The sequence below is a fragment of the Saccopteryx leptura genome, chromosome 5, assembly GCF_036850995.1.
Source record: "Saccopteryx leptura isolate mSacLep1 chromosome 5, mSacLep1_pri_phased_curated, whole genome shotgun sequence".
NCBI lineage: Eukaryota > Metazoa > Chordata > Mammalia > Chiroptera > Emballonuridae > Saccopteryx > Saccopteryx leptura.
In genome coordinates this window covers 2,639,778-2,665,791 of record NC_089507.1, presented here as the reverse complement: position 1 = coordinate 2,665,791, position 26,014 = coordinate 2,639,778, and the positions used below count along the sequence as shown (strand labels likewise).

The 26,014-nt window shown below is 59.0% G+C and overlaps 1 protein-coding gene across 2 annotated transcripts; it reads left to right on the top strand.

Annotated features, from left to right (window-relative positions):
• Window positions 1–1,605: 1,605 nt before the first annotated feature.
• On the top strand, window positions 1,606–22,981 carry TRMT44 (tRNA methyltransferase 44 homolog). 2 transcript variants are annotated; one of them, XM_066385932.1, is made up of 11 exons: window positions 1,606–2,244; window positions 4,278–4,392; window positions 7,693–7,912; window positions 9,320–9,388; window positions 10,101–10,208; window positions 11,433–11,504; window positions 13,774–13,880; window positions 14,861–15,044; window positions 15,626–16,043; window positions 18,045–18,161; window positions 22,223–22,981. In XM_066385932.1, exons 1-11 carry the CDS (start codon window positions 1,611–1,613, stop codon window positions 22,450–22,452), a joined length of 2,274 nt encoding a protein of 757 aa, XP_066242029.1. In that variant the 5' UTR covers window positions 1,606–1,610; the 3' UTR covers window positions 22,453–22,981. The 2 variants fall into 2 exon arrangements, with proteins under 2 accessions (XP_066242029.1, XP_066242030.1); XM_066385933.1 differs by having other exon boundaries at window positions 2,106–2,244; window positions 7,722–7,912.
• The last annotated feature ends 3,033 nt before the right edge of the window (window positions 22,982–26,014 follow it).

The window sequence follows — 26,014 nt, the reverse complement described above, 5'->3', positions numbered from 1 at the left end:
ATCTATCTCCCCTCCTTCGCCTAGAGCAGGGGTCCCCAAACTACAGCCTGCAGGCCACATGCGGCCCCCTGAGGCCATTTATCTGGCCCCTGCCGCACTTCCGGAAGGGGCACCTCTTTCATTGGTGGTCAGTGAGAGGAGCACATTGACCATCTCATTAGCCAAAAGCAGGCCCATAGTTCCCATTGAAATACGGGTCAGTTTGTTGATTTAAATTTACTTGTTCTTTATTTTAAATATTGTATTTGTTCCTGTTTTGTTTTTTTACTTTAAAATAAGATATGTGCAGTGTGCATAGGGATTTGTTCATTTTTTTTTTTTTATAGTCCGGCCCTCCAACGGTCTGAGGGACAGTGAACTGGCTTCCTGTGCAAAAAGTTTGGGGACCCCTGGCCTAGAAGTATTTTACTCTCAGGATTCCAGGAAGGGGGAGGAACTACAGTCAATGCAGGGGGCATGTAAATTCTGTCTCTTATTGAAAGAGAAGTAGTTCCTCAGTTAACCTTTATTTTAGATTTAAAACTAAATGACACATTGTCCTTACAAGCCAGAAACTTCTACATTCTTCTCCCTCCCCTCCCCAAAGGAAGGACAGGACAGGAAAGCCTGACCTTTCCTCCTAGAATATCAATATTAATTTTGCAACTTTTTGGTACCTTACTACACACTCACCTTTCCCCATTCCTCCTGGGGACACTCAGGCGTCAGCAGCCTTGAGACACACACCCAGGCTGTGCTGGGGCAGTGTGGCAATGCACCACTGTAGCCCTCCCACCTGAGACAGAACAAACATGAACAAACATGGGGAGGAAGGAGCTTCCAGAGGTGTCATTTTGAACACACACATTCTCCGGCACCCTGACTTCAATCTGTCCTTTTTGGGAAAGTAGCTGTGTTAGGCTTGCTGGCCGGTTAACTGGGGGCAAGCACTTTGCCTGATTGATGCGTGGGCTTGTGGCAGCACGTGTGTGTGTGTGTGTGTGTGTGTGTGTGTGTGTGTGTGTGTGTTTTCTATGTAAGGCTGCGGGTACTTGTGCTCAGTGTGGATTGCAGACGGCGAAGGGCGGATTGCCCGCCCGCCCTGTGAGGGACCCTTCTGCTGCTTTCCGTTTGCTGCTGTGAGAAGAGGGTTCCCCCTGCCTGTCTGCTCCTCCGCCCTTGCGAGAATCTATTAAAACGGGAGTGGCTCCACGTTTCCCTGCTCCGCAGTTTCTCTACCATCCCGGGGTATCCAATGTGGGCCGGCCTGGCCTCGGCCACCAGCATTACAGTCACGGTTACTGGAGCCACTCTGAGATCAGCATGCCGGGCTGACCCTTATGACTTCGTAAACACACCACCTGCAGAACTCTCCCAAACGCGGCTCCGACCGTGCTTCTGCACGGCTGGGTCAGGTCCCCGCACAATAAAACAAAGGTTCAACTCCGCAGCCCAACCCCGCGCTGGAAGCACAGCGGGCACGTGCAAGGCGATGGGTCCGTCCTCTCCCCTCTCCTATCGGGTCCACGACGCCCCGCCCCCATGACGCCAACAGGCCGCGCCGCCGCCGCTGTGCGTCATCGCTGCGCGCGCCGCTGCTGCAGCTGCCAGGCGCAGTGCGCGGACCCATCATGGCGGAAGTGGGCCGGTCCGCCGTGCGCGACCCCGGTGCGCTGCTCCCCGGCGGCTTCTGGGCGGCGGTGGCCGTGTGGCTGGAGAGGCCGCAGGTGGCCAACAAGCGGCTGTGTGGAGTCCGCCTGGAGGCCCGGCGGAGCGCTGCCCTGCCCCGGACCGACGCCCGCGGCCTGAGCCCCAGCGCAGGCCCCGGGCAGGAGGAGGAGCGGGTGGCGGCGGCATGCGCACTCGAGGAGGGACCGGGACCCTGTCATCGTTCCCCCGAGAGCGGCCCGGGTCCCAGGCCGAGCGCAGGGCCCGAGGAGCCCCAGGGCCGGCGCCAGCAAGGGCAAGACGAGAGGGAAGCCACCGCCGCAGCGCCTCTGCTCGCAGGGGCCCCGCGACCGTCCAGCAAGGATGGACGCCGGGAGGACGACGATCCCGCGTCGGATCTGGATTCTCTCTGGGACGGTTTCTCCCGCAGCCTCGTCGGCGGCGACAATGGGGAGATGCTGGCTTTCCTCGCCGGCCCAGGGGCCGGCGTGCAGCTGGAGGCTCAGCACGAGCTCGACGTGGTTCTCAGAACCGTCATTCCGAAAAGGAGCCCGCATTGCCCGCTGGCTGCTCCGAGGAGAGAGCTCGTCGTGCAGGGTGAGAGCGTTTCTGCTGACGGGGGGTGTCCCGTAGTGACAGACGGACGCCGGGTCAAGTGGCAGGGATGGGTTTTCATTGTAATGCACTGATTTGCAAGAGGGACTCGAACTGCCCCAATAGCTTGCTCCTTAACTCCTCCGTGGGTGACCGGGCGTTTTAAAGGGAGAATGGGGTTGGAGGTGGGGGTGAGGGGAGCCGTGCATGTGTGGAAATTAAGCTCCTGCTTTCCCACGGAGGCGGGAGGTGGGCCCCCTCTTCAGGTGTGGGCTGGAAGAGTCGATGATTCTTTTCTCAGTCTTGACTTTTCTCAGGCAGACACTTGAAAGGGGCCTAGGGGCATCCTAGGGATGCAGCCTTGAGCTCTGAGAACCCATTGATTGGGGTGGTGGCCGGAAGGCGTGGGGGAGAAGGGCAACACGCAGCGAACGTGAGATAGTTTATCCGGTAGACAGATGCGCAAAAAAAAAAAAAAAAAAAAAAGCCGCGCCTGGAGGGACCCGCAGAGGCCGCCGTCTGGCTCTTGCTCGTAGCTCCCTGCGTCTCAGAGCCTTCCGTGTTGACCCTTCTTGCACTTGGCATCTTTCCTACAATACTTCCCCCTTCTGCTGCCCCGCTTCCGCCTCCAGCTGGAGGTGCTCCACTTTCAGGGTTCATGTGACGAGATAGAGCCCACTGTGCTCTCCCACTTCTAAGGTCAATAGTCCGAGCCACGTCTGCCAAGCCCCTCTATGCTATGTGACACGATGCCGTCCAGGCTCTGGGTGTTAGGGCGCAGACACCCACAGGAGGCTGCTCTGTGCACACCGGCAGCAGTGCTAAAATGCGGGTAGGCGCACACCTCGCTCTCCCCCCTACCCGCAGTACTGTCTGCCTCTGCCCCTGGGAGTCTCTTCCAGGTGTCCCCTCCTCCAGGAGGCCCTCTGACTCGGCCGTGCCCAGGCTAGTATGGGAGGCCTTCCAGCTTTTATCAACTGTGGCATCACCCTCTACATTTCACTCTACTAAACCTAGAGAGTTCGTGAGTCAGGACCCATGCGGCCCTCAGATGTGGCCCTCTGTGTGCAGACTGGTTTTACTAGAAGAGGCAGAGCCAAACTTCTGAGTGTGAACTCTGAGAAAATAGCTGCAGGAGAAGAGCTCCTGGTGGCTAACTGGGCTCAAGTTAAAAACAAAAAAAACACAACAGAACCTAGTAGCCATTTATACGTAGGGGCCACTCACTCACACTAACCGTACTTCAAGGAGAAGCCTGCACAGCGCTCCTGCCCAGTGAGCCAGCCCTTGTGAAGGACCTGGAGTCCTCTCTCAGCCAATAGGACCGAGGTCTTCCCCATCCTATTGGAGCTGTGCTACTCTGGCCAGTTAGAGCAGTTTCTGGTCAATCAGAACAGTGCCTTTGGACCAATTAAACTGTGAGGATTTGGAGTCTTCATTTGCATGAGGCAAGACCAATCAGGGGCCAGGGGTGGGATTTCTGTCTATTTAAGCCAGGTCCCTCTCGTTGGGGGAGCACGTTTTCCTTTCTTGCTGAGGTTTGTACTCCATTGGCTGAGTGGGACCGTGGCCACGAAGTGCAGCTCTGTTGGAGGTGAGCTGACTGCTCCGTGTGAAGCAGTGTGGAGGGGCCTGGCCCCAGCGCTGTCTTATAATTACTGTTTTCACAGTGGTGCTGTATTACAATTAAGTTGTTCTGCACCGAAGGCAGTTTCTGTCATCACCGCATCCCAAGTTGGTGACTCCTGTGGTGGTGAATTAGTACTAAGGACTTTGTCCCTCAGGTTGTGTGAGGCTAGTGCGCCTGTCAACCAGGAGGGTCTTTTTTAGGACTGCTCCTGCTGGCGGTGTAGGCTCGGTGCAGCAGTGGCCAGGACAGAAGAGCCTGTTTGTCCTGCCTCAGCGTTGCAAACGGTGGGGAAAGCCCTGGGAGACTGAAGACACAACATCTGATCTGTTACTACTTTTACTACCGCTTCCGTTAAGACAGGGCACTAAGCAGCATTAACCTGGCATCCGTGTCCTTTTTTCCTTAGATGTCCTTAATGGAACCGCAACTTTTTTACCTCTGGAAGAAGATGACAAAGGGAATTTAAAGGTTAAGATGGGCAATGTGTATCAAATTCAGCTCAGCCACGACAAAGGAGAATGGTAAGAACTGGATAATGATTCCTTTTCCGATGTTTCAGTTTCTCTAGGTGGCTGCAAGGTTCTGGGCCGTTGAAGAGCTAAAGGAGCTCTCTTAGGCAGTTAAGGTTTGTGGGAATGTGCCTTCCAGCTGGTGCTTCTGTAACGTGGTTTTGTTCAGCTGGTGCCCAGCCCACGCCTGTGTGGTCCTGGCCTGGCAGGCAGGAGTCCTTAATCTCCACATTCCACGTAGCATTTAGTTTTACCAATGAGGTCAGACAGACTCAAACACCTTTATTTTGTTATTTTTTTATTGAGTTAGTTAGGGTGTCGGTAATTAACATACAGGTTTCAGGTGCCCAGTTCTATGACACATCTCTACATCATACTGTGGGCTCACCCCCCCCCCCCAAACCCACCGTCAAGTCTTTGTAAGGAAGCTTCGTCCATCACTGTTTAGGCCCTGGAGTGGAAAGAGCTGTGGTTGGGCTTGCTCACTTGTTTTCCGACTGTGTGCACTTTGCACGATTAGTGGATGAGCACGTGGCAGAAAGCCACGTGTGTGTGTGTGTGGTCTATGGTCTATGGTCTATGTAAGGCTGTGGTCCTGATCGCTGGCCCACCACCACGAGAAGCAGTTTTCCTCTGCCTGTTCGCTCACGGGCCTCTGCAAGAATCCAGTAAACAGGAATGGCCCAGTGCCTTTCAGCCCCGCAGTTCTTCTGTGGCCTGCCCGAACCCACTGTGAACCTGCCTGGCCTCGACACCGGCAGGACACCTGGTGTAGTGACAGGGTTCGGCTCAAACTGCTGTGGAAATGCATTCCAGCCCCCGCAGCCACCTCCTGTTTTCTCACACCTCGGCGTAGAGAGTATGCGTGAGACTTATTTCCTGCTGAGGCCCATGTCATTTTAGATGTGGTGGGTACTTAGTAATGCTTATTACAAACCTAGCAGCTCAGTGAACTCCCTTGTGTTCTGTATGGTGTTTGTGTCTGTACATGACAGTGCATAACTTGGTTTATTTCCAGTTGGTATTTTCAAAAATGAAAAGGTTGCCTTGGTTCTCGAGCATCGTCCCAAAGCACAGGTTACCAGTTCGATCCCCGGTCAGACCGATGCGCCTGTCTCTCTCGCTCTTCCTCTATTCTTCCCTCCCTCCCTCTAAAATCAATAAAAATATTTTAAAAAGTAAAAATGAAAAAGTTGACTGGTAAATTCTCTCACTGATGTTCTCCTGAGAGCCGTATCTGTCTATACTTTCTAGAATAACCGAGGGGAACTTGTCTGTTTACCTGTGCTGGGCTTTGCACATGGTTTTGTAGAAAGCAGAGGGTACAGTGGGAAGAGCTTGCTTTGGGGTCGGAGGGACTCGGTTTCGCCGTTGGCAGTGTGGCCCTACGGACGTGGTGGCCTGTGGCTCCCAGTCTCCACAGCTGTGCAGTGGGTTTCATAATTAAGCTTCTGAGGAGGGGCCGGGCTTCATGTTCACGCTGAGAAGCTGGCTGGCGTGCTGAGGGTCCATGTTCACGCTGAGAAGCTGGCTGGAGTGCTGAGGGATGCACAGGTGCTAGCTCTTGAGAGTTTTAGGAGGTTGCTCCAGGCACCTTGTCCCGGGCGTTCCTCTCTGCACGCTCTGGTCAGCGGGGAGTGGGAGTGACCCTCTGGCTTGCCTGCGGTGGCCCTGCTGGTGGGAGCTAGTATGGAGCTGTTAGGTGACCCCGGGGCCGCGTCTCTGCGTAGGGGTGGGAGAGCTGGGGAGGCCCGGAGCCATCCCCCCATCCCGCCCCTGTCCCAGCAGGAGTGCTTCCACAGTGAGGGGTCCGAGGGGGACACCTGGCGCCCGTCCCAGGCTCTCCTTTGTGCTCTGCCCGCGGGCCTCTCGGCAGATAGGGCGCCTAGTACGGGTGGGGCTGGGTTGTGACCCTCTGATGCTCATGGTGACAGAGCCTGACATCTTCGTTCTGGCCCCACAGACCACCCCTTGCCCCTGCCGGTCTCCAGCCTGGCCGCTCTCATCTAGCTGCCCGAGCTCCGCCTGCTCTGAAAGGCCCCGTGGAGTGCGCAGACCCACAGAGCTGATGCTCGCTCTCCTCACGTGCTGCCTGAACTGCAGCCTCGGGGTGTGCTGTGCTCGGGGCCCACTGGTGTGGGCGCCTACTGTGGGGCCGGGGGCTGGGCAGCGACAGCCCAGGCGGGAGCCGCCCGGCTGTGTTCCGGTGGTGGGACGCCCGGCTGTGTCCTGGTGGTGGAACTCCCGCTGTGTTCCGGTGGTGGAACGCCCACTCTGTTCTGGTGGTGGAGCCGCCCGGCTGTGTCCTGGTGGTGGAACGCCCGCTCTGTTCCGGTGGTGGAGCCGCCCGCCTGTGTCCTGGTGGTGGAACGCCCACTCTGTTCTGGTGGTGGAGCCGCCCGGCTGTGTCCTGGTGGTGGAACGCCCACTCTGTTCTGGTGGTGGAGCCGCCCGGCTGTGTCCTGGTGGTGGAACGCCCGCTGTGTCCTGGTGGTGGAACGCCCACTCTGTTCTGGTGGTGGAGCCGCCCGCCTGTGTCCTGGTGGTGGAACGCCCGCCGTGTCCTGGTGGTGGAACGCCCGCCCTGTTCCGGTGGTGGAACGCCCGGCTGTGTTCCGGTGGTGGAACGCCCGCTGTGTTCCGGTGGTGGAACGCCCGCTGTGTCCTGGTGGTGGAACGCCCGCTGTGTCCTGGTGGTGGAACGCCCGCTGTGTTCCGGTGGTGGAACGCCCACTGTGTTCCGGTGGTGGAACGCCCGGCTGTGTTCTGGTGGTGGAACGCCCGCTGTGTCCTGGTGGTGGAACGCCCGGCTGTGTTCCGGTGGTGGAACGCCCGCTCTGTTCCGGTGGTGGAATGCACCGTAGGCAATGGACCTGGAAACTGCATGTGGACACGTATGTGTCCTTAGCTCTGTGGCTGGACACTCGGCTTTCGGGCCACTGGATGGCGAGCCAGTAAACACACTGAGTTGCACGTGTGAAGATGCGTGGAGAACAGAAGCTCTGGGCAGACCCACGGGCACTAGAACCGGGTGGTTGGTTGGTGGGAGAGGCAGGAGGCAGGGAACATGGTTGTTTGTGGGCGGCCCTTCCTGTGGGCTCCGTAGGACGTGTGATGCACTTGAACAATGTTTGCAAGAGAAGGAATTCTGCTCTTTGCTTTTCAAATGGTTTTCTCTGTTGGTGAAGGTTCTGTAACTGTTCGGGGAACGTATTTTGTAACAGTAGCCATCTCCTCTCCCCTTTGGTAGATGAACGTGTGACTGCACTTGAGACCAGCTCTGCTTACTCGTGTTTCTTTTTACTTTTAAAGGTTCATATCTGTTTTAATTTTCTGTCCAGAAAGATGGCATTCAGATGGAATTGTCTATCCCAAACCCAGCTGGCTTGGACAAGAGCTGCTGGCCAAGCTGGCCAGGTGGTCTGTGGAGCGCAAGGGGAGTGGGTTTAAAAGCACCCTGTCCCTCATCCCCATCCTGAAGTACAGCCAGGCTTACCAGGAGCTCAAGGACAAGTGCAAAGATCTGGTCAAGGTAATTCGGCGGCCGCCTGCCATCCCCTCATAGAAACGGGTCATTACAGCGTGCTGGCAGGTGGGGCTGTGTCCTGGGAGCCCGCCCGTTTCCCACAGCTGCGGGCGTGTAGCCGGTGAGCCCACCCTAGCCCTCTGCGGCGGCGGCTGACGCACCGCGGGACGCGGACTGCACAGCCGTGTTGGGGAGAGGATTCAGAATTGCCCATTGCTTTTCCCCCAAGAGAATGAAAGGGAAATAATTGAAAACAGTTGAACATTACCTTGATTACTGAATTACCGTAATTCTTTGGTATGAATCAGGTACTTTGAGGAGGTAAATGAAAAGTTCAAGTAAACAGCATCCCCTTAGAATTGACGTCCCTCTTTCTAGACTTCACAGTACGAAACACACGCATTCGCCCGAGTGTAAGAAGTAAAGCACAGTGTGGTTGGAACTCCTTTTTATTCCTCCTAGTTCATGTCTCCCTCCCTGCTCCTAGAAATCGCAAGGCTGAGCATTTCCATGTCTTTTATCAGTCACCTCTTGCTGTGTAACAGAGCAGCCACAAGTCTCGGCTGGGGACCACCGCCCTTCCTTTCTGCTGAAACCTGTGGAGGCTCTGGCTGGGCCGACCTGGTCCCTTCTTTCCTGGGTCCTACCCGAGCCTGCCTTTTTATCCTGTTACCTGCTCAGTCCCTCCAAGAAGGGACTCGTGTTCTTCCAGCTTTTAAATTGCCTGTGGTGAGATGGTTCGCCTGAACCGTCTGACCCACTCTGGATGGAACAGAAATATGAACACTCCGCGTCGGCCGTCGGGTCCTCTCCTGCCAGATACCAGTTCTGCGTGTTATTAGTGTTCACGGACCCCACACTTACACACCCAGTGCCGGGTGTTTTCAGAGCGCCTGACGGTCATCCTGTGTGGTGGCTACGGCTTTGTGCCTCCTTTGCAGGCGGGCACAGGGACAGAACTCTGAGTGATAGCTCCTGTGGAGTGACAGGAGTCACCGACAGTGCAGGGGACGGAGCACTGGCCCCGCCCTATTCCTTTGCCCCCCACCCCTGCCCACCCTTGTTTGCTTTTTCATTGTCATTCAGATAAGTGACGAGGCTAATGTCACTGTTTTCCTGTGATGTCCAGTTGCCTCATCTAAACAGCTTACATGCACTGTCTTTACTGCACAGTCTTGCCTTAGATTGCATCTCGTGACGTATCCTGGACACACAGGTGTTGTAAGAGTGTTGTGCCTTTAGACACATCTCTTACTGCGAGGGACTGGTGGTGAACTTCTGCCTTTGGGATGAGTTTATTTTCTTAGGAACTTCATAATCAGTCCAGTTTGACTTATACCTTATGGACGTACTTTAAATATTGTGACGAGGTGGGAGGAAGAAGAACAAGACACACTCTTGGCAACTTTTTAGGTGTGGCCTGAAGTGACTGATCCTGAGAAGTTTGTGTATGAAGATGTGGCTATTGCTGCCTACCTGCTGGTAAGAACGTGTCCAGTCCAGGCGCATGGGGAGTGGGGGCGGTGGTCAGTCCAGGCGCGTGGGGAGGGGGGGCGGTGGTCAGTCCAGGCGCGTGGGGAGGGGGGGAGGTGGTCAGTCCAGGCGCATGGGGAGTGGGGGAGGTGGTCAGTCCAGGCGCGTGGGGAGTGGGGGCAGTGGTCAGTCCAGGCGCGTGGGGAGTGGGGGCGGTGGTCAGTCCAGGCGCGTGGGGAGTGGGGGCGGTGGTTGCTGGCTGATGCTGCCCATGGTGAGCTGCGTTTGTCAAGCCCCCGGCGTAGGGCTCTGCTTCTGCTTTGGCTTCTGTGGGCCAGAGTAGCTTACAGCTGTCATTCTTAGTCTTTTTCGAAATAGCGTGATTTTTTTTATTGTTATAAACGTGTACAGAATTTGAATGTAGAAAAAGCATGAAGACACTGACCTCTAAAGCTCTTGCCCAGAGACGGCCCTTCAGTGTGGGCTCTGTCTTGAGGAGGAGAGCCCCTCCCCCCTCGCAGCCTCAGACGCTCGCAGGGCCGGTGCCGGCTCCCCCACCCCTGCCCACCTGCCCGTCACCTGCACGGAAGCCTGGGACCTCAGCGAGGCCTCCCCGCCTCCTCTGAGCACGTGTTAGAGGCTTGTGTCTTGGGGCTTGTGTCTCAATTATGCTAGGTTAGAGCCAGTTGCAAACTGACTTGGTTTTGTTCTTTCCCGTCAGGTTTTGTGGGAGGAAGAGAGAGCCGCGCAGGGGGTGACCGCGAAGCAGTCCTTTGTGGACCTGGGCTGCGGAAACGGCCTCCTGGTGCACATCCTGAGCCGCGAGGGGGTAAGCCTGGCACACGGCCGTCCCCCCCCCCCCCCCCAGCGCGTCTCCACACCCAGCCCAGGGTCGCTGAGACCTCTCCTGCTATGACCCGGGTCCCCGTCAGCCTGGCCGTGGACACAGGGTCGCTGAGACCTCTCCTGCTATGACCCGGGTCCCCGTCAGCCTGGCCGTGGACACATGGGGCTGGTGGGGGCTCTTTGCGGACAGGCGGCTTGTCCGACAGGAGGGAGGACAGCGGTGTCACCAGACGAGGAGGGTGTTCTCAGGGACCAGTGTGTGTGCCAGGGAACGGCAGGCTTGGACAGCACGTGTGTCTTGCTGTGGACTGTTTCCTTTGGACAGCCCACCATTCCCAGGGGCCGGAAGGGCATGAAGGGTGAAGGGGCCCTGCCCTCAGAAAGCTCAAGTCTAGCACAGGGCACCGACATGGGAAAGGGTGGTGGTAGCTTCTGCAGCCATTGTTGGGCCCCTGAAGGAAGGCAGAACACACTCAGCACCGGGCACAGCGCCCGGGGCCTCCGCCAGCATCTTGCCTTCTGGGCGCGTCCAGGGCGCTAGGCCATTCCCGGCTCACCTGGCACAGCCAGCGGGGCCCAGCGGCCTCACAGTCGACGGGGCCAGCTGGGGTCTGAACCCCAGAGGTGAACCCCTCGCCTCTGCCGTAGGGGTCAGACCCGTCCTCAGTGGGGGACCTGGCACGGGCTTGTCAGGATGTCCTTGAACTGCTGTACAAAAGAGAAACCTGTAGCACCCATGAGCTGGATATTTCTGGGCGTGAGCACGCTCGTGGTCGCCTGCCGGCTGGTGGGGGGGTCATGAAATAGTTGCCCTGTGAGAGCCCGAGGGGCCTGCTGTGCTGGGGACAAGCCACCTCGGAGGACAAGGATGGAGCTTCTCTCGGTTGGTGAGCTGGAGAAGGAGCCCAGCCTGTGGTCTGATGCCCACTGGGAGCCGAGGGGCCTGTCGCCTGGGGCTCCAGCCCAGACAGGGCCCATAGCCCAGCTCTGTGTCCCCCGTGATGAAGGCACCTAGCGACTGTGAGCAGAGGGCGGGTCCCAGCTGCCTTGTGGGGCGCATGTCTGTCGTAAAGAGCTGAGCGCTGACCTGCAGCCGCCCCAGAACGCTGCCGGTCTCTGGACTTGACGCTGCGGCCCTGCCTGCCGCCTGTCCTTGCTCATTTACTGCAGTGAGTGGCACTGACTCTTCGTTTTCTGAAACTTTCAGCATCCCGGCCGAGGGGTTGACGTGCGGAGGAGGAAGATCTGGGACATGTATGGGCCGCAGGCGTGCTTGGAGGTACTGCTCCCCTCGCTCGCCACTCCCCTCACGGTGCTGCCTCCTGACCGTGGTGTCAGTGGTATTGCTCTGTGTGTGGGCCAGTCCAGTGCCAGCCAAAACCACTCACCTTCCTCTAAGTCAGGGGTCCCCAGACTTTTTACACAGGGGGCCAGTTCACTGTCCCTCAGACCACCACATACAGTGCTCCTCTCACTGACCACCAATGAAAGAGGTGCCCCTTCCGGAAGTGCGGCGGGGCGGATAAATGGCCTCAGGGGGCCGCAGTTTGGGGACGCCTGCTCTAAGTAGCCTGAAGTCCAGAGCGAGGGAAACCTGTAGACTCTCACAGCCTCTCGCTGAATTGAAGAGAGGATGCTGACATCTGCAGCCAGGGTGTCCCCTCCACGGGCCAGCTGCAGGGTGACCTCGCACTGTCTGGGGGCTGCTGCCGCCTGGGGGCAGCGGGCAGGCCGAGGAGTCAGGCCAGGGGGGCAGGGAGATGCGTCTGGACTGGGCTGGACGCTGTGGAGTCGGGCAGCCCGTTTGCCCTGAGCCGTCAGGAGCCCTGTTCCAGCCACGCCGAGGGCTCACGTGTCCCAGGTCACTGTCCTCAGGCAGCGCTTGTCCAGGTGCCCATCAGAGAGGAGTCTCCCCGAGGAGGGAGTGACCGGTCACCTCCTTGCCGGCACTCCTCCAGCTGGCCTGGTGTCAGGTCTTCAGGGGCGCTGGTCTCTAGCCGAGGCCTCCCAGCCAGCCAGGGAGCTCTGAGCCGTGGGGCCACACCCTCAGCTTGGGGTGCCGTGGGCACAGCCCCCTCCCCAGCCCTGCTGCTCCGCTGCCCAGGTTGTCCAGGGCCCGTGTCCTGGAGCTCACGTGCCTCAGCCGCCCAGGATGTCCAGGGCCCGTGTCCTGGGGCTCACGTGCCTCAGCCGCCCAGGTTGTCCAGGGCCCGTGTCCTGGGGCTCACGTGCCTCAGCTGCCCAGGATGTCCAGGGCCCGTGTCCTGGGGCTCACGTGCCTCAGCCGCCCAGGATGTCCAGGGCCCGTGTCCAGAGCTCACGTGCCTCAGCCGCCCAGGATGTCCAGGGCCCGTGTCCTGGGGCTCACGTGCCTCAGCCGCCCAGGGTGTCCAGGGCCCGTGTCCTGGGGCTCACGTGCCTCAGCCGCCCAGGATGTCCAGGGCCCGTGTCCTAGGGCTCACGTGCCTCAGCCGCCCAGGATGTCCAGGGCCCGTGTCCAGAGCTCACGTGCCTCAGCCGCCCAGGATGTCCAGGGCCCGTGTCCTGGGGCTCACGTGCCTCAGCCACCCAGGGTGTCCAGGGCCCGTGTCCAGAGCGCACGTGCCTCAGCCGCCCAGGATGTCCAGGGCCCGTGTCCTGGGGCTCACGTGCCTCAGCCGCCCAGGTTGTCCAGGGCCCATGTCCTGGAGCGCACGTGCAGGGGTGTGGCTGGGACATGGGCTCCCGTCCAGCAGGGGCAGCGTGCTGACTTGGGACGGGAGAAGAACTAGTTTCCGTGGTGGAGAGGTCGAGAGTACAGCCACGTGTGCCACCCAATGACATCTTGGTCCTCAGTGGGTCACATACAACTGTGTCCCGTCAGGCTGTCATGGAGCTGAAAAGTCCCTGTGGCCTGGTGACATTGTGGCTGACGTCACGGCACAGCTCTGCTTGTTGGGGGAGCTGGAGTCAGCAAGCCCGCTGCACTGCCAGTCTGTGCGTGCAGCAGTGCCGTCATGTGCAGGGCGTGACCCTCCGTCCCGGTCAGAAACAGCGGCCGCGGTCTGTGCATTTACTGTGTGCCTCAGCATCGCTCTCGAGCCTCTGCCCTCCTGAGAGGTTTGCTGCACAGCGGTCGACGCGCTACGTCAGCACGTCATGTGTCTCGTGTTTACCGTGTCCCTCGATGGCATCACTTTCTCTCGTGCCCGACTTCACCTCGTGTTGCTTTGAACAGTGACGTGCTGTGCAGTCCTGCACCCCGGGGGCCCAGAGCGGGCGGCGGTCCTGCACCCCGGGGGCCCAGAGCGGGTGGTCCTGCACCCCCGGGGGCCCAGAGCAGGTGGTCCTGCACCCCGGGGGCCCAAGTGGGTGGTCCTGCACCCCGGGGGCCCAGAGTGGGTGGTCCTGCACCCCGGGGGCCCAGAGTGGGCAGGTGGTCCTGCACCCCGGGGGCCCAGAGTGGGCGGCGGTCCTGCGGGGTCTCTGCCCTCTCGCTGCAGCTGCTGCCTCCACAGCTCGGTGTTGACTCAACTGAACTTTCTGTCCTGTTTGTGTTTTCCTTTCAGGAAGGCACAATCACGCCAAGTGATAAGACCCTCTTCCCAGATGTTGATTGGTTAATCGGCAACCATTCCGATGAGCTGACACCGTGGATACCTGTCATTGCAGCCAGGTGAGGGAGACGATGGCAGGGCGAGTGGCTGGGGACGTTTGCTGCTTCAACCTTGCTGTGCAGAACGGCAGCTGCCAGCTGTGGGGGCAGCGGGCACCACAGGGGCAGCGAGGCCAAGTGCTGTGTGACGATGCATTGGGTGAAATGTCAGAGTCTGCCTAGTTTCTATTTAAAACCTGGAAACTGGGAAAAGCTAAGTTACATACGCAGTTCATCCTCTGTTTCTCTGGGACAGTGTTGACCAGAACAGATTACTTGTACAGTACTTACATCCAGTGGTGAAAGAGGTACCAATTCTTAGAAGGGTTTTTTTTGGTTTGTTTTTTGATAGACGGGTTTTTCTTCAGAGGAAAAGCCTGTCCTCAGGAAGATACTTGGCAGCAATGTTTGCTTCTTGAGTCGCATCATCCACCTGTTGGAGGCAGCCTGTGCCTCTGCATCAGGAGCCCTCAGCCGGGCACCCGCTCACGGGGCTGCCCCAGATGTTTTGTTGCCAAGTCTCCCTTGTACGGCCTGTGAGCTGTTCCGGCTCTCGGGGATCCCGGGTCCAAGAGCAGATCTTCCTGCCTCTGCGCCTGCCTCCGGTGCCGGTTCACAGCTGAAGTCTGGGGCACTTCCCAAAGCACCAGACGAGGCTGACCAGAGACCGCAATGGAAACACCGAGTCTGAAAGTCATTAGCCGCAGTTGTTACAGATACACTGTGCCACATGGTTCCGGGCGTTAGCTCTGGTAGGCTGTGACTCAGTCAGTCTGCGTGGCTCTCTGACGTGAAGGCCGTGACTCGGTCAGACTGCGTGGCTCTCTGACGTGAAGGCCGTGACTCGGTCGGTCTGTGTGGCTCTCTGACGTGAAGGCCGTGACTCGGTCAGTCTGCGTGGCTCTCTGACGTGAAGGCTGTGACTCAGTCAGTCTGCGTGGCTCTGCTGACCTCAGTGATCTGTGGTTGACTGGTTTCTGTGCTTGTTGCTGTTTCCGAAGGTCCTCCTACCGCTGCCGTTTCTTCGTCCTGCCCTGCTGCTTCTTTGACTTCGTGGGGCGGTACTGCCGCAGGCAGAGCGAGAAGACCCAGTACCGCGAGTACCTGGACTTCATCCGAGAGGTGGGGTCGACCTGTGGGTTCCACGTGGAGGAGGACTGCCTCAGGATCCCTTCCACCAAGAGGGTGCGTCCTGCCCCCTGCGTGTTCGGGGGCGGCCTGGTGGCGTGTGGGTGGGAAGCTCAGAGCCCCGTCTCAGCCGTAGAGGACCCTCGTGCACGCAGCACGCATGTTCCCAAGGCGCCTGGGCTGACTTCACCATCTCGGTCACTGCCGGGGTTCGGGGGGCTCTTCTCTCGTGGTCCCCGTCTTGGGGGATGTCCTGGCGCTTCCTTCTCCAGGCAGCTCTGTGGGAACCCAGAAATTCTGAATGGCCCTGGGGACCTCCCCAGAGTAGGTGTCGGCTGGACCTGTGCAGAGCCGTCTTGACCTGTGTAGTGTCATCTGAGGCCGGACGCTGAGCTCCAAGTCCTTGAATTGCAAGTAACTGGCTGCAATTAAAGCCTGTTTCAGAAGCTCAGAATGACTTAAAGTTTTTTTATTGGAAGCCTCATTAACTCAGATGCACCTGAAATGTACAGTCGGGGCCGCCTCCTGGTGACAGCCAGGTGGTCAGGGCAGGGGTCGGAGGGACAGGCGCCCTCAGGCTGCCAGGTCCACAGAGGATGCTGGGTACCGCAGCGGCTGACCGCTCTCCTCCATCGCAGGTTTGTCTCATCGGGAAATCGAGGACGTACCCGCCCGCCGCGGAGGCGTGCATCGACGCGCGGAGAACCCAGTACATTAACAGCCGCCGCCGCTCTGGCAGCCCACCCGTCAGGGGACCTGCTTCGGCCCCGCCCCGGACAGGTGCCGACAGCGGTGACCACGGCCCGGAGGGGCATCCCGATGGTCCGGGAGCCCTGGACGGGGGCGCTGGGCGTGCGCCCGGGGCCGCGGCTGGGGGGCGCTGGCTGCCTGGCTTTCACCCTCGTGAGAAAGCGGAGCGTGTGCGGAACTGTGCGTCCCTCCCCCGGGAGTTCATCGACCGCGTGGTGCTGCAAGTGGCCAGCTTGCTGCTGGGTGCAGGGCGGCTGACGCCAAGCTCTCCTCTCAGCGGGGGTCTGAGGACCTGGAACCGAGGAGGTAACTGTCTGGACGCCCTGGGCGCTCGGGGTTCGGGCAGCGGCCCCATCGCCCTTGTGACCAACTTACAAGTGTCAGCTCTAGTTAAATGTGTTTAAGAGGCAGTGACGACGACTAGGCTACTTGACAAGCTCACCCTGAAGTTTCCTGGGGCTCTGTTGACAGACCGGACTCGGGCCAGGAGGAGGCCGAGGGCAGGGCGGTGACATCGGCCCGCAGTTACCTCTACAGCTGCGGGGCTCGGGGTCTGCAGCCACTCACGTTCCGTCTCTAGAACTCGTCAGAGCAGAAGATAGGTTACGGTGCTGTCCCCTGGAGTATGTGGTGACAGTTGATCGTCCCTGAAGGCCCCAGAATACCAAATCAGACATGAGTCCCTGATTGTTCTAGGAGTTCTGTGTTGAAACCAGTGGTGTCCACGTAGGACTCTGGTTCTCTTTCTGAAGTTGTTCCCGGTAGTTGGTCCCGGGGCTGCTGGGCAGGGGCTGTTTTCCTCCTGCTCTTCTGCCCCGTGGGGAGCTCGGCCGGCCACCAGAGGGTGCTGTGGAGCAGTCCGTCGGGCCCTGCCAGAGCTCTGCCTCCCCAGCCTGCGGAAGGCCCCTGCTAACCCTGTGAGGGAGGGGCCGGGAGCATGGCCCTCAGCCTGGTCCCCCTTAACCGGGGAGCATCGGGGAGCACGGCCCTCGGCCTGGTCTCCCTTAACCATAGTCGCCTTGCTCAAGCTTGTCTTCATTTCACCCCCTTCCATCTCGTGTCCTTGTGACACGGCAGCACCACTGAGCACGTCCCCTTCCCCAGGAGTCACCCGACCCCCTTAGTGTCCGTTAAGGAGCACCTACCTCTACAGCCCCCACGGCAGCCCTGGCCCGGGTGGCTGGCCATCTGTAACTGCAGACAGCCCAAGGGGCCATGGGTGTGCTGCAGTGTGCCCCCCCAGGTCTACCCCACTGGGCGGAGCCCGAGTAGGGGAAGATAGGCTGGGTGGGGCGCCTAGGGGGGCTGGGGCAGAGTTCAGGCCTCTGGGGGGTGCATCTGCAGACGTGGGGCCTGACCTCTCAGTCCCTGGGTGTCCCTCTCCCCTGCCGGGTCCTCAGGCCTGTGGTCTGTGCCTGTGTGCACTGTCCTCCTCGAGAGCAGAGAGGGCTCCCTCCTGGCTCGCAGACAGCAGGGGTTCTGGGCTCATTTCTGAGCCCCTCCCCACATTGGGGACAGCTGGGAGCTGGGGTGTTGACCTTCCTATCTTGTCTCTGTCAGTCCAGAGCTGGTCTGAGGTCTCTGGCCCTGGTAGGGGAGGCATCCCTGGCCTCTCAGCCCTCAGTTCCTGCCCACAGGTGGTCCTGTCCGTGGCCACTGGAACCAGTGATGCCACCCCCATCTGCCCCCGGCACTGGGTCCTCTGTGTTGCTGACCCCTGCGTGATGTAAAAGTGGGTCTGTCCCTGGGACGTAGCCGACTGCAGTCCTGGGGCTCCCCTCTGCAGGGCGTGGCCGTGGGGACTCAGGTGGGAGCGGGGGCCCCTGCTCTCTCAGCTGGGTCATGGCACCACTGAAAGGGTAAGGAAGCTAGCAGTGTGGAGCGCGTGGGGGCAGGCCTGGGTGTGTGGGAATGCGTTCTGGGCCAGTGTTCAGACTTCTTCCGCAGACTTCTTCCTCCCAGAACGGGTTTGAGGCGGCCGAGAGGTGGACCTGAAGGCTGGCTAGATTGAACTGTATTGTAGCTGCTGCTACAGGGGCAGCCGCTGACCTGTCATGTCTGGGAGGCACAGTTATCCCGGGCTCACCTGCAGGAGGGCCGGCAGGCAGCAGGGGTCTGGCACCCGGGCTGGCCCTGCCCGCACAGCACTGCTGTGAGGTGTGGACTAAAGCACGTGGCGTGTAAACAGCATGGTCCCGCCTGCTAACGTGCGGAGGGTCTGAGTTCACAGGACCGCCGTGGTGTTTGCGCCCATTTAACGGGTTTGTAACTGCCTTTGTGTTGTTTGGGGGAACCCGTCCTCTGCAGAGAGCCTTTCCTTGGCGGAAGTCGCCGGCGAGCTGGACAGGGAGACCCTGCAGAGACTGAAGCGGGAGTGTGGCGGCTTGCAGACGCTGCTCAGAAACAGCCACCAGGTGTTCGAAGGTGAGCGGGTCAACCTGGAGATGTGCGTGTTTCCGGAGGCGAGCGCTGCCGTCCTCACCTGCTCTGCCAGACCAACCTCTCAGCTCCTCCCGCGTGGCGTGGGGCCCACCGCGTGTTCTGTGGGACCGACACTCTGTAGCTCCCCCCTGCCCCCACCTGTCTGCCCTAGCCTTGCTATTGGTGGCCGCGCTGTCTTCCCCATAAAGTCACCTGTCCTGGACAGCTTCCCATCCGCCCTGCCCCTCTCCCTCCGCCCCACCCCTCCCTCTGCTCCGCCCCTCGCCCCGCCCCCTCTCCCTCCGCCCCGCCCGGTCCTGCCTCCTGCACTTGTCACACTCTCTCCCCAACTGGACCATGGCTCCCAGTGGGCGGACCAGGGCTTGGTCCACAGCCCAGAGCAGTCTGGGCGCAGTGCTGGGGTGTCGCGGGAGGGAGAGATGAGTGATGCCCTGCAGGAAGGAACTGGCCTGACGGCCCTCCCCTGGGAAGGGGGTGACCAGCAGGTTCCAGGATCCGTTGCCTACAGGGCGCCATCTGGGCAGGGCTCTCCTATGTATGCTCCATGCTGGAGGCTGCACAGCAAGGTGATGGCCTCTGTCCCTGTCCCCAGGACATGGTGTGGGAGGTTGCACAGCACGTGGTAGGTCCAAGAGCAGGACTGGTGCCTCGGTCAGGGTCTGTGAGGGGAAGGGGCTGACTGGGGAGCCAGCCTGGAAACACACAGGTTTGTCTGCGTGGAGGGTACCGGCTCAGCCCTGGGTAGTCTCGGGATACGGACCGCTGTCTGCAGATCCTCCGCACTCGCGCCTTTGCGCTCCTCCTGAGAAAGGTGTTGGGGAGGAGGCCTCCGCGGGGCCCCATGGTTGATGGAGGCATGTCTGTTCATTCCCTCAGTCTGTAAACTCCTAAGGGGGTTGAGTCCTGCCCCCTGTGTGCACCTGAGAGCTTGGATGTGCACGCCTGCGCTATCCTTCCCCCGTGTGTGTGTGTGTGTGTGTGTGTGTGTGTGTGCATGTGACAGCTAGGTGTGCACGCCTGCACTATCCTTCCCCGTGTGTGTGTGTGCATGTGACAGCTAGGTGTGCACGCCTGCACTATCCTTCCCCGTGTGTGTGTGTGCATGTGACAGCTAGGTGTGCACGCCTGCACTATCCTTCCCCGTGTGTGTGTGCGCATGTGACAGCTAGGTGTGCACGCCTGCACTATCCTTCCCCGTGTGTGTGTGCGCATGTGACAGCTAGGTGTGCACGCCTGCACTATCCTTCCCCTGTGTGTGTGTGTGTGTGTGTGTGTGCATGTGACAGCTAGGTGTGCACACCTGCACTATCCTTCCCCCTGTGTGTGTGTGTGTGTGTGACAGCCGGGTGGCACGCCTGCACTATCCTTCCCCCGTGTGTGTGTGCGCGCGCACACGCGCATGTGACAGCCAGGTGGCACGCCTGTACTATCCTTCCCCCGTGTGTGTGTGTGTGTGTGTACATGCACATGTGACAGCCAGGTGGCACGCCTGCACTATCCTTCCCCCATGTGTGTGTGTGCGCGCGCACGCGCATGTGACAGCCAGGTGGCATGCCTGCACTATCCTTCCCGTGTGTGTGTGTGTGTGTGTGTGTGTGTGTGTGTGTATGTGCGCACACGTGCATGTGACAGCCAGGTGGCACGGCTGTATTGCGTTTCGGTGGCCTGGTTTCCCTGTTGAGCTGGACTTGGTTTTTAGGTTAACGATTTCAGTGGGATCAGTACTGTGTCACTGGTGACAAGCCTAGTCAAGGGAACCAGTCTCCACATTTGGGGTGGGTGGAGGGGGTGAGGTGGCCCCACAGCCTGTGGAGAAGCTTGGAGGAGGGGGCTTGGGAGGAGGGAGAGCTGGGAGGAGGGAGAGCTGGGAGGAGGGGGTGCTGGGAGCTGACCCAGCTGCTGGAGCTACTGTCCCTGAGCGCCCTCTGCAGTGGGGGCTGCTCCTCTCTTTTTCTGTTTGCTGTCCTGAACTGGCATCTTTTTCCCATTATAAACAAGCGTGCGTCTGACTGCTCTTCTATGCAGTTTACACGCAGGGAGCATTTATTTTTGGAAGTACTTCTGAGTAGGAGGCCTGGGAATAGAGCTTCAAGTAAGCTGTTGGCTGCATCACATAAAAGCTGTGTCCTGGGCCAGGGCTAGTCTAGGTGAGGGCCTCTCCTAACGGCTGTGGCTCCTCCCGGGGTGAGGAAGTGGTCCTTGAGTGCTAGGCATGGCTGGGCTGTGCTACGCTGGGCTGCGGCAGGCCTGAGGGCGGTGCCCGCCCCACCCCTGGGGCTGCGTATGTGCTCAGCACGTGGTCAGCACGCAGAACTCCCTGGCTGGGAGCGCAGGCACTACGTGGCATGCCCACGTGCTGTCCTCAGTTGCTACGCTCGTGTCCTTGACGGTGCCCATGCAGCTCAGTGCGGCTGGTGACTTGTTTGGAGGTCTCCCGAGAAGGGTGGGGCTGGGCTGGTAAGCCAGGTTGGTGCGGACCAGGCCAGAACCAGGGCTCCTGAGCACGTGGCACCTTCCCAGGAGATGTTCAGAAATGGGCGTCTGTAGTGTCCGTGTTCTTGTAATTCCATCCCAACCCGGGACCATGTTTCCACGTGGGCACAGTGTGGGTGGTCTGATGTGGGAGCCCGCTCGAGAGTGCCTGGCACACGCCTGCCCAGGCCGGGGCGGGGCGTTAGGAGGGGGCAGCAGAGCACTCGCTGTCCCTGGGGTGTAGGGAAGCCTCAGGGCTCTGGGCCTCTGCGGTCTCCAGGGCCTCCCGCTGTCGTCAGTGCCCACTTCCAGGCCTTAGAAACCCTACCAGGGCCCCCTCGTCCCTGAACCTGCGGGTGCTGCTCCACACCTGTGGCCGCCTGTCCTCTTGTTGGCCTGTGGGGGGTGGGGTGCACGCTGGCTTTGGCTCCTGTGACCTCCCCCATATTTCTCATGAGCCTGTCCCAGCGGTCGGGGACTCCTCCCCTGAAGCGCACAGCGCAGGGGTCTGTGGGAGTCTTGCCTCCCACACACACCTGAGGGGCCCTGGCTCCCCAGGGGCGAGCATGCCATTCCGTGCTCTGCCAGGAGGTGCCGCTGTGTGCACAGCCAGTGGACACTAACGTTTCCTCCACCCGGGCTTTCAGGGGAAGAGAGCCGGGAGGTCAGCGCCCCAGGGAGAGCAGGATCCGTGGGGTACAGCACCGGCCTGGGAGGTGCCCTTGGCCCGGGTGGCCGAGTCCCCCTTTGTGGCCTCAGCGCTCCTTTCTCTGGTCCCAAGGGGAGGGTATTTAATAAGTGGCAGTGCAGAGATGCCTCATGGCCGTAACATGAGACAGTCTGTGCACAGACTCGGCTGTAACTCACACGTCCAGTTCTCAGGTCAGAGCGGGTCTCTTCAGGGGGCCCCTTTCATTCCCCCCGAATCTGCATCCCCAGGTGGCTCATGGCTCCCAGGGACAGTCTGTCTGCTTCAGCCTCGTCTCACGTGGAGTCCTTGGCACTCAGGAGGAGCAGCCAAGTGCAAGCTCGCAGGGAGTCTCGGCTGAGTGGGTCAGCTGCCGGGGCCCCAGCCCCCTCCCCTCCTGGGTCCTCCCGCTGCCCCGCTCCGAGGTCACCTCGGCCACACAGGCCCCTCCCACTGCTGCTCCCTGTTACCCACTACCCCTGCTGTCAGGGCCGCGGCCAGCACCCTCGTTACCGGGCTCTGCCCTCGGCATTGCCTGTCTGGAGAGGACGTCTGTCTTCCTTGCTTGTGCTCTTATTTTGAAAGAGACGTGGTCCTTAGAGACCAGGACCTCTGTGCAGATGGTGTCCAACTGTGGGCTCCAATCAGAGCCACATGTGTGGCTGCTCCCCGGCTCTCCCAGGTCCTCGGCCTAGTTTCCCATGAGCTTGTCCCCTGTGCAGCCCAGACCCGGGCCTCCACGTCCCTCCTCCCCACAGCCCACAGGAGCTGCTGGGGGGTGCAGGGACTCCGGACTCAGGTGGCCGCCTCCCACAGACCCCGGTGGGTCTCAGCACTGGCAGGTTAACTTCCTGGCCGTGTCTCTCTCTGTTCCGAACCACAGTCCTACACGGGAGAGTCCACATTCGCGACTGGAGGGAAGAGAGGCTGCAGGAGAGGCACCCGGAGGCCAAGCGCAGACTGTTCTCCGAGGCCTTCAAGACCCGCCTCTGCTGGTTCTTCACCCATCACCCCGACGGCTGCGCTCTGTCTGCACAGCGCTGCCCCTTTGCCCACGGGCCCGGGGAGCTGCGGCCGCCCCCCAGCACCAAGAAGAAGAAGCAGGCTCTGTGAGGGGGCCCGCGGGGAAGCCGTCCGTGCTCTGCCCTCTGCAGGGTGGGCGCTGCACCTGCGCCAGCGGCCTCCTTCCGCCTGCCCTCAGCACCCACAGGGACAGGACACGGTCCCGGACGGGCGGAGCCGGTCCCTCAGCCCCACCCGAGTCTGGGCTTGTTCCTGAGGGGGCACGCTCGCGTGTGCCGTGTTGTCAGTGTGCAGGTCCCCGAGTGTCTCATAGTTCAGAAGACGCAGGCAGTGCTGACCCGGCACTTTTCAGGGCGCTACCCAACCTGGGTGTCCCTGTGTGGAGGGTCGGACCCAGGGCAGAGCCGTTCCTGTGACAGCTCGCTGCCACGGAGACCCGGCAGCACAGGCGAGTCCGTCTCCACTGCGTCTTTCCCCACCTGCACACTGCGGCTCCAGGGGACGTCCTGCTGTTTCTATTGAAGATCGGCTTTGTTTTTTTTGTTTTTTGTTGTTTTGTTTTGTTTGTTTTTATAGTGACAGAGAGTCAGAGAGGGATAGACAGGGACAGACAGGAACAGAGAGAGATGAGAAGCATCAATCATTAGTTTTTCGTTGTGACATCTTAGTTCATTGATTGCTTTCTCATATGTGCCCTGACTGTGGGCCTTCAGCAGACCGAGTAACCCCTTGCTTGAGGCAGCGACCTTGGGTCCAAGCTGGTGAGCTTTTGCTCAAACCAGATGAGCCCGCGCTCAAGCTGGTGACCTCGGGGTCTCAAACCTGGGTCCTCCGCATCCCGGTCCGATGCTCTGTCCACTGCGCCACTGCCTGGTCAGGCTGAAGATCATTTTTACAGCTTTACATACATGTCAGCTGTAGGCACTGCCATGCCCTCTATTTTCTGTGGTGTGTGTTCTGGCGACATTTCCGCAGTGTGGGTGCGCCCGGTTCATTCTCGAGTAGCGCGGATAAACTCACTCCTTGTGCTGAGGCCGCAGCACCTGGCACCCCCGCCCGGCTGTCATCGCCAGCGTGGGCCTCACTCACTGCCTCATTGTAGCCACGGGTGGGTGCACTCGGCCAGTGGCTGCTGGCGTGTCCTGTGGCCATGACTGGGCTGTGGAACTCACTGGCAGAGCGCTGAGCCCAACTGAGTGCCCCATGTGGAAAGCGTGGTGTCCGAGCTCCTCCCAGTGGCCGCGAGGGGCCTGAGCCAGGCGGTGCTGGACTCGTAGCCCGGAAGCCGCCGTGTCTTCTGTGAGGCAGCGTGACTTTCCCTGCTGTGCCCTCTGGTGTGTGCTTTTTCTCTGGCTGGGTTGAAGGATTTTTTTCATCTCTGTGTTTAGCAGCACTGCATAAGCTGTGATTTCTTTTTTTTATAGGGCTTGCTGAATCTTGTAAATCCCTGGGTTACTGTTTTTGATACAATTTGAGGGTAAAACCCAGCCGGTATTCCATATTTTTTCCTACTCCATTCTCTCTCCTCCTGAAACTAATTCAGTTAGACCACTTGGCACCATCCCACTGGTCACCAAGGCTGTTTTTTTCCCTCTGTGTACCTCAGTTTGGGCAACTTCTTTACTGGCCTCTTTAAGGTCATTTGTCCTTTTGTCGTATCTAATCTGTTATTCAGTGATACATCTATTACTAATTTCGGATACTGTAATTTTAACAACTAGGGTTTCCATTGGGGTTTGTTGTTTTACAAAGACAATTTCAGGAGAAATACTTTTGGCCCTTATCCATCAGGTTTCAAGTCCTTTTGTGCCAGTTCTGACATTTGGGGCTTTAAATCTGTTTTTATTGACTTTTATTCTCTTAACACATTGTTGATCAATTTTATGCAGAAGTTATCCCATGTCACCGGCTATTTTTTCGTAATTGAGTATGAAAGTGAAACAATCTAAATAAACTTCAGTATACTTTATTTATACATAATAAATTTAAATGAAACTTTGTCCATATCTGGTACATACTATATTTTATACATATTATATATTTTAGTAACTTTTTGGTGTGGTATATACTGTATGGCAATCACCTGCGTGTAATGGTACGCAACATGTTTTGCAATTGTATCTGGTTTTGCTGCGCTTTCCTTTTGAAACACACAACTTTACATGCTCTAGTTGGATTTTTTTTTATACCAGTGACTATTTTTTCTAAAACGTGGTCTTTTAGTTGCCCTGAGAGCCTAAAGGGTGACTGAATATGAGGAGCTCTCGGAAGGACCGGAAGTGCTAGGTTCTGAGCGGCACTCGTTCGGACCGGCAGATAGCCGTTCCCTAGCTATTTCAAGTAGAAATCTTTGTATCTTATTTTGTCTATTCTAATTATAGTAAATTTTGAACGCATTGAATAAAGCTCAGTTGATCAGAAAGAATGCTACTTTTTTAGGCCACTTGATACTTTTTTTTTTAATAAACTGAACACAATTGAACAGGAGGAAGATTTTACGACAGCCTTGATGCGTATGTTCAAACGGTCAAACAGCAAGCAGTTAGAAGATAGTCCAGGTTCCCACGGCTCGACACTGATTGTTTTTGTTCACGGCTGGCCAGGGCTGGGGTTGGGCACTGAGGAGGCAGCTCTGTTTGCCCTACTTCTGACCCTTCATTCCCTGTCCCTGCAACCCTGGACAGGTGGGGTTTCGTGGGAAGCCAGGCTCTCGCCTCCCTCCACCCCGTCTTGGCAGGACTTGAATTGCAGACTGTCTTCACTGTGGCCTGGACTGCAGGCTCTGGCCCTCGCCCCAAGCCCCCGGACTTGGCCTGCTCCTGTGCACTTGGGCAGTTGGCTGCTGGAACATCTGAGCTGAGGGGGAGTCCTGGCCAGCCAGGACCCAGAGGGTGGCACCCCAAATCTGCATGTACACTCCCGTTTGGTAGCTGCTGGTCACTAGCTGCTTGAAATGTGGCTGTTGCCACTGAGGAGATGAGTGTTTTAATTTTCTGTGATTATAAATAGCCACACGTGGCCAGTGGCTGGCTTACTGGAGAGTGTTCCAGACTTCCCCCTGGCCTGGGAGTGTGAGAAATGAAGACTTTTGGGGACCACCCAGACCTGCTGGGCACCGTCCCTCGGGGGACCCCGCGGGTGAGGGCAGCTGCCCTGCAGATGGTACGTGTGGATGCTGACCTGAGAGGTGGCTGCTCCCACGCCCTTCACACCTCCGGGCCCTTTCTTGCGCAGTTCTCTCTGTTTGGAAAACACTTCTCCCTTTTTTGCTTCCTGTTCTTCAAAATCCAGATGAAGCCAGCTTTCTGGGAAGCCTCTGGCCTGCGGCGCCTTGGCTGAACTGTGAGGCTGGCCCAGGACCAGGCCTGAGGATCGGCCCAAGGGAACCGGCCCAAGGCAGCAGACTCGGGGAATCTGAGCACGGGGTGGGATCGGTGGGGGTCCCGAGTGGAGGGCCTCGCTCCCGCTGGCCAGGAACAGAAAGCACTGCCCAGCGGTGACCTTACCGCCTCTCCTGTCCTGTGGAGTGTGGGCCGTGGGCTGAGCTGTAGGGTGGGGTGTTAGGCGGTGCTTCTGCAGTCCTGGCCGCCTCGCCCGTGGGACGATGGATGGAGACACACACCCCCGGCTTCCGTCGTGGCCTGGAGAGGCA

Bases quoted from the DNA above. Each gene is read 5' to 3' on its own strand.
- TRMT44 (XM_066385932.1), top strand. From the start codon at position 1,611: ATGGCGGAAGTGGGCCGGTCCGCCGTGCGCGACCCCGGTGCGCTGCTC. The intron at 9,389-10,100 runs GTAAGAACGTGT...CTTTCCCGTCAG, and splicing joins CTATTGCTGCCTACCTGCTG to GTTTTGTGGGAGGAAGAGAG. The intron at 11,505-13,773 runs GTACTGCTCCCC...TTTTCCTTTCAG, and splicing joins GGCCGCAGGCGTGCTTGGAG to GAAGGCACAATCACGCCAAG.